Consider the following 14,324-nt stretch of genomic DNA (forward strand, 5'->3'; position numbering starts at 1 on the left):
CAGAGTACAGGGTGTCTTTCAGAGCCTGCTTAAAGTTAACAGGAAGGATCCTATTGATTTCACTGGGCTTTGGAACAGAGGTTGTGGAGTCCTAAACATGCTGTGAATCAAGAAAAAAAGCATATTTCTTTAGAACGGTGGTGATGCAGGACAGGGGAAAGGGAACAGAATGCCTGAAAGACCAAGGAAATCTCTCAAGACCCCTGCTGCAGCCCCAGGAGAAGGACCCAAACCTCCCAAGCCCAGCCCATGCACTTCATTTCCACTACCAGGTAAAAAAAAAAACCCACATAATTAAAAAGCAGGGCAAGAAGGACACAGCCTGTACACCAGCAAGACAGTGGACACATTTGTTCTGAGTCAGTAAATAGATCTGTGTCGACAGGCATAGAGCCCATCATTTCCTGGGGACAGCATATTGTGGGGCAGCTGGCAGGCTGCAGCTCTGGGTTTGCTCCTGCATTCTCTTCTTGAGATGCCTATCAGGGTGCCCCCTGGGTGCCTACCTGCCCAAGCAGGCAGCAGGCAGGGAGGGCCAGGGCTCTTCTCTCTCCTAAAGGCTGCAAACCTGCCCATGGGCTGAGAGCTGCCTTTCTTCAGTGCATTCACCCAGTGCCTGTGGATTTCCACAGCCTTCAGGAGAGTGAGTAAGGTGAACACCGTGCAGCCCTCCATTCAGCCTGGCAGCAATTAAGGACCAAAAATGTTTTGCAGTAATTTTGCCTAGTTTGCTGCCCTTGCTTGAAAAGAAACAGAATGCAAGGGGGTTTTGGTGGGTTTTTGGGAAGGCTCTTTTAAAAATACTCTGCTGCAACTCATGAACAATTTAGTTTTCTGAAAATGAAATGTTACAGGCGATTAGCTTATGGTATGACCTAAGCCTCACTGTTATTCTAGTCACAAGAAAGGTTCAATTTCACGTGGCCAAGATTACTGAGGTTTTAAGAACATCAGTTTTGATTCACTGCTACAATTGCTTTTCTCAACATTTTTGTTCCAGACCCATAACTGACATTCTGACAGCTCTCTGTGCCTGATCCAAAGTCCCTCAAACCAGTGTCAGGCTCTCTGTTGGCTGTTACAAGTTTTGCATGGTCATTAGCTGGAATCACTGTGTATACCATGGTGCCTCGGATTGCTGGTTGCTCTGAGACCTCAATGGCAAACGTAGCCAGAAACTGATGAAACCCACCAGTAAAACACCAAATAATGGCACCAGTGGTGCAACACAGCAAACTTCCAGAGATGCTGAAACAGTGGTAGTCATCACCGTAGAGGTTTTAATTCTGCGTAGAGTTGGTACCATCAGCTCTACAACCTGGAGCTCCACAGGGTGTCACAGGTTTCATCTCTCTCTCCCCTCCCACCTCTCCAGTGTGGCAAAATCACCTCCTGACTGTAAGGTAGGTACCTTAAAAGCCCTACATGTGACCCTACATGTCTCAGAGCTGCTGGGCTGCAGTCCTGCTTCAGCTTTCTGGACAAAAGCTCCGCACATCCCAAAGCCTGGGCCAGGATGAAGGAAGGACTCTCCTACTCCTTCTGCCCATTTGCACCTAACAGCACGAAGGAAGAGCCAGTGACAGATACATGGAGCTTTCTCTCTCCTTTCTGCTATGAATAAGGAGGCACCATGGGAGACGACAAGGGATGAAAGGCAAAGCTGTCTCTCCCTAAATCAGTTCTCCTCTGAAGGCACTGTGAATATGAATGGACAGAGAAGTATTTTCTTTTAATGCTGAAGGACTAACGGGGAGCAGTTTTTGCTTGACACTGGGGCACAGGAAACACATCAGGTACCTTAAAAAAAAAAACAAAAAACTGAAAACTCACTTTCTGAAACCAAAACCCTCCTGGCCTCCAAATGATACCAACATGCCTCTTTACATTTAACTTTACTACAGCTACAAAACCTACTGGCCTCATCCAATCACGACTGTTCTCAGTGCTTTCTAAAAACAGTCAGGTATGTATGAAATCTTTCCCACATTCCAGTACTGTAACACTGAGGTTAACCTGCCTGCATCCTTGATGCCCTATCTGGATGCCCCACATGTCCCATGCTCCCTGACCCTGCCTCTAACACTGGAACAGCAGAGCAGAGCACCCTGACTTCAAGTGAAGCATCAGCTGCAGCTTTGGCTTCTCTCAGCCTTGCAATAGACTCCCCAAAGGCCTTTTGCTTGTAGGAGAACATTTTGCATTGCATGTTTCAGTTGTAGATGTGTTTTCAGAGCTTTCTCTGCCTCTTTTTGTTAGTGATCAAAGATAACTGGCTGTAGGTGAGTCTGCATTTAATCCAATAACAAGCATGTTTTATTTTGTGTCTCTTATGTAACAGCTTCCGAGCACCAGGACCACCTTATAATTCATTGCATACTGGACTCATTAATTTATCCTCCCAGAAAAAAAACTACTAGGAGCAGATTTTTTTTCTTTCAAAGAGAAAAATATCATTATTTTACTGCAGGAAAACTGTGGAACACAGCTGGGCATGGGACTGGAAATTAATTTTTTTTCCAGGGTGTTTATGTTTTGTTTGGTTATTTGTTTGCTTTACATATAATCCCATAGCAGTGGGTGGTACTCAGATCATCTCCATAAACAAATGATCTGGAAAGCAACCTGGTGTTTAATTTCCTTAACCCATCAAACCCTCCTTTCCTCATACAGCAGCATGCTAATCTGAAACCTTGACTTGATATTCTGGGTAACTGGGGAGGGGGAAGGACAAGCTGTTGGGTTTTTTTCCCCCACTTTTGTTAAAAGGCATCCAAGCATGGCTCTTCCTACCCTGACTAACCTGGGTAGGTGCCAGATGGATTTTTCCTTTCTCTAGGCAATGGCTCAGGAATTTCAGCTGGCTAGAGCCAGGGCTGATGGCTTTTCACTGGCCTTTTCACTCCAGCCTACCCCTTCTCTGCAGTTAATCCCATCTCTCTCCCCACATCCACTATTAGCTGGACTGCATTGCTTCTTGACAGTCAGCTTCCAGGGGCTTAAATTCTGCCTTTCCTTCTGGAAACAAAGAGATGTGCCTGAAAGAAAAGCTTCCAGCCTCTCATGGATTAGGAAATCAAAATCCTGAGGCAGCGCCTGTGGGAGAAGAGGGGATGGCTGGCCAAGACAGCATGCTGGCCTGACTCTTTAAAAATAAATCTGTTTTATGTAGTTCCCAGTATTTACCATGGGTAGACTTAAGAAAACGTGATTCTCAAAAATACTGAAGAGTTCACAAGGAAAATGTGATACCCTCGTTGACTAGAGCATCTTAACCACTTTGTTTTCTGTGCTCTACAACAAATGACTTGAGACAACTTATCTGGATTCAGCACAGGAAATGAATACCCTAACCTAATCCTGTAACTGCACAATGGCTTTCTGTACCAACCAAAATCTTTATATGTCATTGCTTTTCCTAAAGCACAGAACCATTGCAAGCACTTCAGGGATTCTTTTGCCTAAATGAAACCTCTTTCTTCCTCCTATTTCCTATCAAGCTTCACAAAAGAAAATCAAAAACCAAACCAGACCAAAACAACAACAACAACAACAAAAAACCCCAACTCAAATAGCTGATTTTTATCTCACTACCCAAAATTATCTCCTCTTCTGAAGAGTAAGCAATGTAGAAAACACACAATTAGTAATACTCTCTGCTTTCAAATCTCCCCAAGTACTGAGGGTTAAAGCTTTCCCTCTGTGTCTGTGACCTGGGATGTTAAAATTCAGCTGGTGTAGCACAGCTCTTGTGGGAGAGCCCTGGCACCCAGCCCCCACCACAGCACCCCAGCCCCTGGATATCACCAGGCAGCACCCTCCCAGCATTTCCCAAACAGAGGAACCTGTGCTTGCTGGAAGAAAAATCTGACTGGAAAAAGGCAGCTGAACACTAAAGCAAAGAAAGTACTTTGGAGCTGAAGCCTCCAGTTTCACCTGACGGGCTACTACAGTACTTGCTCTCCACTACACTGAGCAAACTCCATGCATTTCACGAAAAGCATAAACAAATTTCAGTTTCTCTTTCATTTAAAAAAAAAATCTCAGCTTTTTGTTCAGCCAGCATCTGACTTGCACTGTTAGACTCTGAGCAGGATTTTACTGTTAGGAAAATATTTTTTTAGACAAAGCAGCTGTCCCCACTCCTTTCTTTCATGTTTTTGCCCTTCTCGTCTTCTAAGGAGACAGTTCCTAGCACAAATAGAGGAATACTGAGTAACTCTTAGGAAAAAGATGCTGCCTTAATGGCTATTTCATATGAGATTCACTTTACTCTCAAGCACGTTTTAATATATTGTTGTTTGCCCAGAGAATAAAAATCTAGAAGGAAAACCACCACCTCTCTATGAAACATATAGCATTTTAGACAAATAAACTAGTTCTCCCGCTACCAAAATCTAGGCTGAACATATTTTCACTGAAAGTTCCTCAAATACATCTTTTAGAATAGCAGAGGTATATATTCATTATTTGTCTATTTTTTTTGACTTACAAATCAAGTGTAGATTACACCCCTGCCAATTTTGTTTCCAATAGCACAGGAAAAATAAAACTGTGACAAATTGCTTTTATTACTTCCTTAAACAAGAACTGAAACTTGTCCAAAAAAGCACATGAAAAACTAACTTGGATGACGTTTTGCCAGTTAGTTATAGGAATGATATAATAAAGCAAAACCTTAAATATATAATAGAAGACATTAAAAGAATACTTGGCTTTAATAGCAGAAAAGAGGTCAATTGGTTCATTGACTGCTTGTACTGAAATATGGCAGATTTTCAATTGAAATAATAAGTGACTTATTTTCTCTGGTGTTGTCTCCCAAATCTAGTCCTGAAACCCTCCAACAACAAGTAGCCCTCCTGACTTTGCTGGCATCCTGGTGTGCTGAGATGATTCACCAGGTCTGCTTTGACCAGTGGCATAGTAATTAAGCATAGCCTTGAAGAAACAGTTTCACATTTTTGGCACAAGAATCATGACTGAATCAGGGAATCACTTTTTGTGTTTCTCTAGTTTCTTCCCCTCAGCATGTAGCCCTGCTGCCCTGAAACCAACAGGAACCTTGCAAGGGGTTTACGAGGAAGCAAAATAATTTTTTTTTTTTTTTTTTTTGGGTCATGTCACATTTTAGGCCAGGGAGAATTACATGAGGAACAAATGGATCCTTTGGAGTGACTCCTCTGGTTCTAAAAAGCACTGTAATTACCCAGCCAGGGGTTGGCTTGGCATGGGGGACACACCTGGGGCAGAAGGAAAGCTTGTGGGTCCACTAATGCAGGGGCAGCAAAAATGCTCTGTCCTCTGCCCAGTGCCAGGCACAGTAACTTTCCACCATCCCTGGGCTACTGCCCTCCAGTCTGGGCTTCTCTGATCAACTCCTGAATCTCGGGGCTGGCTTTCACACTGGGTTACACTGGCTCATCAGCTCAGCTTTGCTGGATGCTGCACCAGGGACACCAAGATAAGCGTTTGGCCCCGCATCCTCCACGGGGGAGGCAGACACGGGTTTTAAAGCCGAGGAAACACAGCTTGCTCCTCCGCCCCCACCCACCTCTTCTAGAGTTCTAAGGAGAAAAAAAAGTGTTGTTTCAAAATATAACTGACCCTCCACAAATATTTCCATTTAGCCAAATGATACATTGTACTTAAGTAAGGCTGAGAAGAAAGGGGAATGCAAGGGAGAGATCTACCGATTCATCTAAAACTCCCTTTTCCAAAGCCATGTGTGAATCTCTCTTAAACGTATTACAATTCATTCTCTGTTTACTTTAGGCAAACAGAAAAACTCATCGTGGAGCACTAATTTTCGCAGGCTAATCGAGAACATTAGGTCCCAACAGGTTCATTTAATAGAAATATAATAGGCATTCCTACTTGCTTTTAATCTTGCCTAGCTGCAAATGCAAAAATGAACAGCGAATTAACCCTGCCTTGGAACAGAGATCCTTTCACAGCCGGTATCATCCCTCTCACCACTTGTAAACACTCCAGGCTCCCTGTATGTGCTTTCCTGGCTTTCGCTTTTTCCCGGGAGCAAAGGAGAGGAGTGGAGAGGAGGGGGGAATGGAGAGGATGCTCCTTCCCACATGCAGCTAGGTAGGGGAGGAATAGGCAAGCTCTAAAGGGGATGGATGCTGCGTGTCAGCAGAACAAAACGTGCCCCCGCCACCCAAAAACAAAGCAGAGCTAAAAGGTGGATGGGAGAGTGAGTTTTGGGGTGCCTTGGAGAGGGCAGGGGGGTTGGGTTCGTGCATCATCGGCTACTCCCTTCACAGCTCTCCCTGCTTTATAGTGCAAGAGAAAGTGGTACAAGGCCATTCATGTGCTGTCATCAAATATAAGTGAGTTTTTCAAGCAATTGGAGATCTTAAATTGTTCATAGATAGCAGAACTAGCATTAGAACGCTAAACAGGAAAAAAAAAAAAAAGCCTATCATATTTCATAATGTATGCCACAATGAACAAAAGCCTTTCAAAAAAAAAAAAAAAAGAAAAAAGAAAGAAAAAAAAAGCTTTCACTGTGCTAAAGTAACAATCTAGACTTGTTGTAAGTATGTTATTCTTACAAGTAGTTCGCAGTTATTCTTGAAGGCAAGTCTTGGAGTTTCCTTAGCATAGTGCTGCTGGGGAAAATTTTCAGCATGTCCATCTTCATCTCTAGCCTGAAGGGAAATATAATGGCCTATTTAGGGACTTACAAATAATGGAAGGAAAAAAAAATAGCTAAAAGCATAACAGCTCAGATCATTAAAACAGACGGGAATCCCAAAATACAACATTATTTAAAAGTTTCTTTAAATATGCAGTACACTTTTTAGATATGAGAACTTGGGATGCTATTGTCTTACATAACTTAGGTTGAACATGCAAATTCACTGTGGTGTAATAATTAGAACAACAAAAGACAAACCCAAAATGAAATATTTGAGCTGGAAATTGTGAGTAAATCAGGGTTTCAATTTACTCCATTGCATTTTTCAGTATTACATAACATACGTACTCATTTAAACTTTTTGACATGCGTAAGCAATCCCTACATAATGTACTTGCATTTTCAGTTTAACAGCAAGGCCAGAAAAATAAATAAGCTTTCATACTCATAATTTACATGTAATACTGTTATAGATAAATGGATTCCCCCTCCATGTTTTAGCAAAGCTTTGAAAGGAGCAATCATCTAACAAGAACAATGATCCTTCAGTCAAATGCGGTCAAAATATTTAATGACAAAGATGCATTAAAAGTTATTTGGAACTAGGCTGTTAATTAAGAAAGCTGAAGTTTAAATGGAGACATTACCAGAGCCCATTAGCAATCCTGCTTGCATATAGTGTTTTTCCCTTCTCATCTACAGCATTTTCTGCTTTCAAGTTAAAGCAAAAGGGAGAAGCAGGTGAAAGGAGGAGTGTCAGCAATACACTCATTACACTGTTCATTTGGGTGACACTTGCACTCCGTTCCGCTCCATCTCATCTGATCCCTGACTGTTCGCTCTCTCCCTCTCGCAGCCTCCCGAAATTCACAGCTGAGCTGTCTCCCTCACATATGGCTTGCATATAATTATGCACATTCCATTTTACACTGCATTAAAATGATGCGCTCCTGGCTCCCTGCCAACCTATTTAAATCAGCCCCTGCCCAAAGAAGCCAGGGAGAGGAGGAGGAGGGCAGAGGGGGAGGCGACCGGAGATGGGCAAGGGGAGCAGGAGGAGGTGATGGGCTGAGGAGAGGATAGCCCCAGTCTTCATCCCTCCAGCTGCCCCATGTCCCCTTCCCCGGGGCTGTGGGGAGGGCAGGGATGCTGGGGTGCAGCATGCCTGCATCTCGGTGTCTGTGGCAGCACTGGGGTATTGTTCCCCCCCTCACAGGGAGCAAGCTGCCTGTTGTCGTGTGTCACACTCCCGGCACCCAGGCTTCTTCAGCGTTGGCATTTATATGAAAGATATTTGCACCTTGTGGGCTCTACGGCTTGTTTGACTCCAAATCGGATTCTGCCTCTCCCCAGGGAGGTGGGGTGGGAGAGGGGAGCTGTGGGTTAAGAGCACCAGGGATTCTGGGGGAGAATACAAATGGGCTGAACCTCATGGGAAGCCTGGTGACTCCAGTGGGCTTCGATTTGGGCCTCTGCTTGTCAGCCATGGGGCATGAACAAACTCTGTCTGACAGAAAATGCCATTTTTAAAAGTGCAAAGTTTGTCTAAAATATGTTCTGAGTAGTGCCTGCAATTGATGATTATTACAAGAAGTGGGAAATGAGTTTATCCTGTATGTTTCCTAGCAGCTTATAGGTATTTTCTTTCATTGCATTCACTAGCTGCAGGGTGGAAAATGTTTAAAATTTTTCCTTCAAACCACAAGGAAGAGGCAGAGTATTCCTAAGCACCTGAAATCACTTTTATACTGACAAACTGAAACCTTTCTCACACAATAAATCTACCTGCCATGCTGCGTGGAATACAAAGTTAACATTTGACTGAGTTTTGCATAAAAACAAAACAGAACATCTATTCTCATTTTGAAAACAAACTTTGTCCCTTCCTCTCCTCCAGTGAAGAATATGGGCAATTAGCTGTAGCATTCCCAGGTCATCTAGAAGACAACTGGGGGATGGTTACCTTGAAAAGGCCTTGCACAAATAGAAATGGACCTGTCAGCTCAGGATCCCGGGTGCCAATGGGATGCTCAGTGACAGAGAGTTGGCGAGATGTTGCATGGGGCACAGGTGTTCTGTAGGGCTCTGAACGCTGTCAGTGCTCCCAGACCCCTGAAATTGTATCTTGGCACTATTCTAGACATCATGCACGTGATGGCTGGCACATTGTAACCTGCCAGTGACCCTTTGGAGCATTATCTTGGTGCACGCACACACCTTGTAAAATGAAATGGATATCAGGGTGTTTGTAGTGCAAGTGTCAAAATATAGAGACAAACCTCACCAACCTTGACCTGCTTTCCAAAATTGCCATTAACACAAAGGTTATTCAACACTGCTGATGGCAACATGCCCCTCCTCTTTCTGGTCCCCACTGTGTTTTATTTGACTTTGGATGTCACCACAATTTCCTAGGCAAAACCAGTTTTGCTACCTACTGCTATAATTTACTAAGGCAGCAAAAGTATACCTAGTTTAGCTAGCTGGTTTACATTGTAAAAAATACCTATTCTCTGCAGTCACTGCCAATTGTCCTTTTGCTTTACAGTAAATAATTTACTACCATCTTCCAGCTGCAAGAAGGAAAAGGCAGGAAACAGTCTTGCAGAAGGAAACACTCTTACAATGATAACCACTGTTCTAAGTGTATTTAAAAAGTCGCTCAGAGTTTATCTTGCCATGGTAATATTGTGATATGCCTGTATGTACACTGACTCATACTCAGTCCCTGTGTTTGCCTCAGCCCCCCAGCATCTTGACCTCACTCACAGCAGCCTGGCATCTAGAGCTTCTCCATCAGGCCTGGCTGCCATGGGATGCTTTTCATGTGCTATTGCTCAAAAGTAAGCAACTGGGGGGAAAAAAACAAGCCAAAACTGTGACCTCTCTGATTTTTTAAAAAGCTTTTGAAATGCTAAAATCATTACAGAAATGCTCTCATCAAGAAATGTATGTCCAAAGTGCCAGAGGCAATTGATTGCATATATGCAATATATAGTATGACTGCTTTCACAGCACATTTTGTTCCAGGACAAAAAAGGCTTCTGAGGTCTGGGACCATGGTGAGTGCTGCTAGTTTTATCAGCACAAAACTGCTGCAACTTCACTGTGGCAGTGGCTCTCCTGGGGTTTACTGAATCTCCTATAATTCAATAGCCTCTACTGGCAGGCAGCCGCCTTCCCGTCAGCTGCATGGGATCGGAGAGGGAAACCTGCCCATCGCCAGCCCATGGGACACTGGGCTGGCCACTCGACAAAATCAGCAGCCCTGGCACCACCCTGGCTACTCCTGGCACAAGAGAGCACATTACCCACAGAGCAGTGTTGGCAAGGAAGACCAAGTGAGGAAGCTGCAGTCGACTTGGTGGAGCTGGCTTGCCTGCAAGGTCAGCCTGATGACGGGTGGCACAGGGAAACTGTGGCCTTTAATTGCACATTAGGTATCAGGAAACCCTTCTTAATGATAGGAAGAGCAAAGCACTGGAGCAGATTGCCTAAGGAGACTGTCAAAGCCCCATCACTGGAGATTTTTAAGAGAAGATTAGGCAAACATCTGTCAGGAATGACATGCACAGAGTAGCTCCTGATGCGGGGAAGCTAGATGGATGAGAACATCTCCTTTCCCAGGTCCTTTCCCTCTGCTCTCTACCACTGAGCTTTAAAGGCAAATGGCAGGAGAGTAAGGAAAAAAAAATAATAATTTTTTAAAAAAGGATCACAAAAAGGGATCTGAAAGGACCTCTCTGAAAATAGTACAGCATTTGATGTTCAGATATATGTGTACTCATTACTAAGTGCATGATGGCAAACTATCTTTGGCTACACAAACTGTGCTATCTGTTCATAACCCAGCCAGCCGGTATTTGCAAAAGATGCCAATAGTTTGGAAACAAACTGTATACTAGGTCAGGATACCTTTTTTTAACAAGACAGAGGAAGAAAAATCTACAGCAGAATTTCTTCCTCTCCCAAAAGTATGGATATTCATTTCTCCTTATTCTCAGAGAAAGATTTTCTTCATACAGCTCGGGATTTCTTAGCTTCAGTGTAAGTCTTTTTATGCAGCCTTAGCCTTGGGAAAGGAAATCTGTGCTTACATTTTGAATATTAAGGCCATAATCTTATGATAGTGTAAGTCACAAGGTAGGTTGAACAGAATAATTTATTAAGATGGAACTTCTTAATGCAAAGCTTCCACTAGAATGGGACAATGCATTTGCAATGAAATCCTACTCTTCTGTCCACAAAAGTTTAATGCCACTTGAATGAAAACACCTAACATCTGTTTCCTAGGAGCAATGACCACTTGAGTAATGCAGAGTGACAGAATATTAGCCTGCTTACTCAGGATAAAATTGCCACCAATTTCCATGAATGTTCTTTAAAACAGATGAAACACGGGACCATTGACCCCCAGTCACGTTAAACACAGGCATTAGTTGAACCAACTCTGATAGGATGACAAAAAAATTGCAAAAAGTTAAAAAGCATTGCTATAGAAGCCCAGATAACTGAGTCATCCAGCAGCGATGAACAGAGGAAGTTCACATCACCCTTAATACTATTGTCTCTGGAGACTGGCTGCAGATGGAAACAGAAAGCTGTGTTTCCGTTTCCATCACAAAGGTTATCTCTCCTGTCACTGAAACTGGAAGGAAATCCTCAGGGAGACCCTAATCCTTGAAATTCCAGTTCCTGTGCATTTCTGTTGTCCCAGATAATCAATTATCACGCTCTCTACGTTCACTGCACCAGCAATGGTAAAAATAGCACTGAACTTCCATCTGTTGAGTACATTCTTCCCAGAAATACTAATGTACTTGCTGTGGGCTTTGGTGGTGGGGGAGCCTGACATCAGGGTGCCAAGCTGTGTCTCTGTACTGGGAGCAGAGCAGGGACAGGGACAGTGTGGGAGAGCAGAATAGGGGAGAGGGACCTGGGGGTGCTGGTGGATGGAAGGATGACCCTGAGCCAACAATGTGCCCTTGGGGCCAAGAAGGCCAATGGCATCCTGGGGTGCATTAGAAGGGGGGTGGTTAGTCGGTCGAGAGAGGTTCCCCTCCCCCTCTACTCTGCCCTGGTGAGGCCACATCTGGAATATTGTGTCCATTTCTGGGCCTCTCAGTTCCAGAAGGACAGGGAACTGCTTGAAAGAGTCCAGTGCAGAGCAACCAAGATGATGAAGGGAGTGGAACATCTCCCTGTGAGGAAAGGCTGAGGGAGGTGGGTGTCTTCAGCTTGGAGAAGAGGAGAATGAGGGGTGACCTTATCAATGTTTATAAATACATAATACTCAGATCAGTGAAAATAAAAGACCTGAAATCACACTGGTTGCTTATCATATGGTTATCATTTAAATAACATGAAAATCAAGGTTGTTTCTTTTGCCTGGCCTCCTGTGAACACCCCAGGTTAGAGGTGACCACCCTATCCAACTTTCCCATCCTGAGGTCTCTGCCAGCAGTGGCTCTCTGCACACTTGGAGGTGGTCTATGGAGAGCTTGCAGGTCATGTGCTACTAACGCCCCTTGTTTCCAGCTGCTAAAATGCATTTAAAGACAGCTAAAAATACATTAAATACTTTCCTAATGTTATTTTTCCATGTAAGCAACTGCTGTAGTCACCACAGGAATGCTATATGATCGCCAAGAGAAGGGGAAGTGGTCCACAAGACAATCTTTCTACTGGAGGTGATCTACAAAGTTAAAAAGAAATTGGGAACATGCTCTCTTATAACTATTTTATTAAGTATGCAGAGGAAAACCAGAAGGATTTTGCTGACTTCTTTTGCTGCCTCCTCTCTCTCTGCCACTCCAATTAATGTACATAAAATCAAAGAATTTTCAGGGTTTGAAGGGATCTTTAAGATCATCCAGTTCCAACCCCCCTGCCATGGGCAGGGACACCTCCCACTAGACCAGGTTGCTCAGAGTCCCATCCAGCCTGGCCTTAAAAACTTCCAGGGATGGGGCTTCCATCACCTCTCTGGGCAACCTGTTCCAGTGTCTCACCACCCTCATGGTGAAGAACTTCTTCCTAACTTCCAATCTAAATCTACCCGCCTCTAGTTTGTATCCATTCCCCCAAGTCCTGTCACTATCTCACATCCTAAAAAGTCCCTCACCATCTTTCTTGTAGGACCCCTTCAGATACTGGAAGGCTACAATAAGGTCTCCTTGGAGCCTTTTCCTCTCCAGACTGAATAACCCCAACTCTCTTCACAGCAGCAGAGTCCTTTTCACAGAGAGTGAAGTTATATGGTCCCTGAGAAGTAGGAAAGATGCCACTGCAAAGATGCAGTTCCTAAGCAGAGCCTGAGGTTCAATTCCCTGCAGGCATCCTTGGTAAGAAAAGGGCACCTACCATGGGCTTATTTCTTGAGAAGAGCTGCTTATGCTTACTGTGAAATATTCTTTATAGACAGTGATGACCTGAATCTAGACCTGAACTCTAACCTGTGCTCATGTTTTAGTTGCTTTTTCTTTTCTACAGCTGTCAAAAGCTAACACAAAGTCTGAACACAACACCAATAATGGCACACTGGATTAGAAAAGCACAAGTCCATGTGTTGAGAAGAAGACTTGGTGTGGGAATGCCTTTGGGAGCCAGCAATGTGGCTACTGTGATTAAAACTGGAGAAAAAACACCATTCAGAATATCCTGCAATCTCCTCCATTGTTCTGGGAGAAGAAACACTCCCTGACTTTAAAAAAAAATAGTCACCAGGCCAAAGCTGGTCTTCTAACCAAATCAAACCCACAACCCCCCATCGTCCCTTTTTGAACAGGTGTAAAAACTCCTGGGAAATAGGCAGTTTTGCTGAGAAAAGCTGCCCCAGAAAAAAGGCATTAAAACAAAGAAGGAGAAGGTGCCAATCTGTGAAATGATAGGGCAGTGTTTCTGAAATTATCCTCGTCAAAGCAACTGAGGAATGCCATGTTAATTTTCTTGCATAACAAGCACACTAAAAAATCCAAACATATATTCCTGCAAATCTCATAAATGGTTATTTATGGGTCTTGTCTTTTTTTGAATAATGCTAGTCTTCTCCCAGCTATGGCTCTGAATAGCCCAGCTTTACATATTAAATTTTTCACTCAGAATTTAATGATATAAAATTATCCACAGTTTATATTTAAAATAAAAGCTGCAAATTCTATTAAAATGGAAGTAATACTATAAGTGAATCAAGAGGAAATACTAATAACAGTACTACACTAGTGCCTGCTAAAGTCATAACTTTCATGCCACTGCATTTAAAAGTCACTAAAAACGTTCACCCCAAAAAAAGAAGGATTCGGATTTCTGGTTTCAAAACATCTTTTTCTCCCCTTCCCCCTGTTTTGTTTCAGATACTTTATAGAACACCCCTGATTTACTGATCATCTTTTCAGGCAGAGTTAGGATTTCCTCGTTGTAGAGTTTGCAATGCTGGACATTTACAGCCTCTTCTACCACTGGCATAAAATACTTAGGAAAAACTGATGATCGCCTTCCGTTTCATTTCATACATTCAGAAACAGCAACTGAAGCAAAAATTACAGTGTCTATTGCCCTGGACAACTCTTACGGTTTTCATAGGAAGAGGAGTAGAAGGATCGAGACATGAAAAGAGTTGGGCCCATGAGCAAACAAAAGTGGTCCAGCTTCGATCCAGTAGCTCAAGCAG

General features: G+C 43.4%; 1 protein-coding gene across 1 annotated transcript in view; it reads right to left on the bottom strand.

The window, feature by feature from the left end:
• SOBP (sine oculis binding protein homolog) overlaps positions 1-14,324 on the bottom strand; it is a 117,640-nt gene that overhangs the window by 46,459 nt on the left and 56,857 nt on the right. The window contains exon 5 of the mRNA XM_030448187.1: positions 6,570-6,665. Coding sequence (XP_030304047.1) covers positions 6,570-6,665 — 96 coding nt within the window. The remainder of the gene's footprint in view (positions 1-6,569; positions 6,666-14,324) is intronic.

The sequence above is a fragment of the Calypte anna genome, chromosome 3, assembly GCF_003957555.1.
Source record: "Calypte anna isolate BGI_N300 chromosome 3, bCalAnn1_v1.p, whole genome shotgun sequence".
Classification (NCBI taxonomy): Eukaryota; Metazoa; Chordata; class Aves; order Apodiformes; family Trochilidae; genus Calypte; species Calypte anna.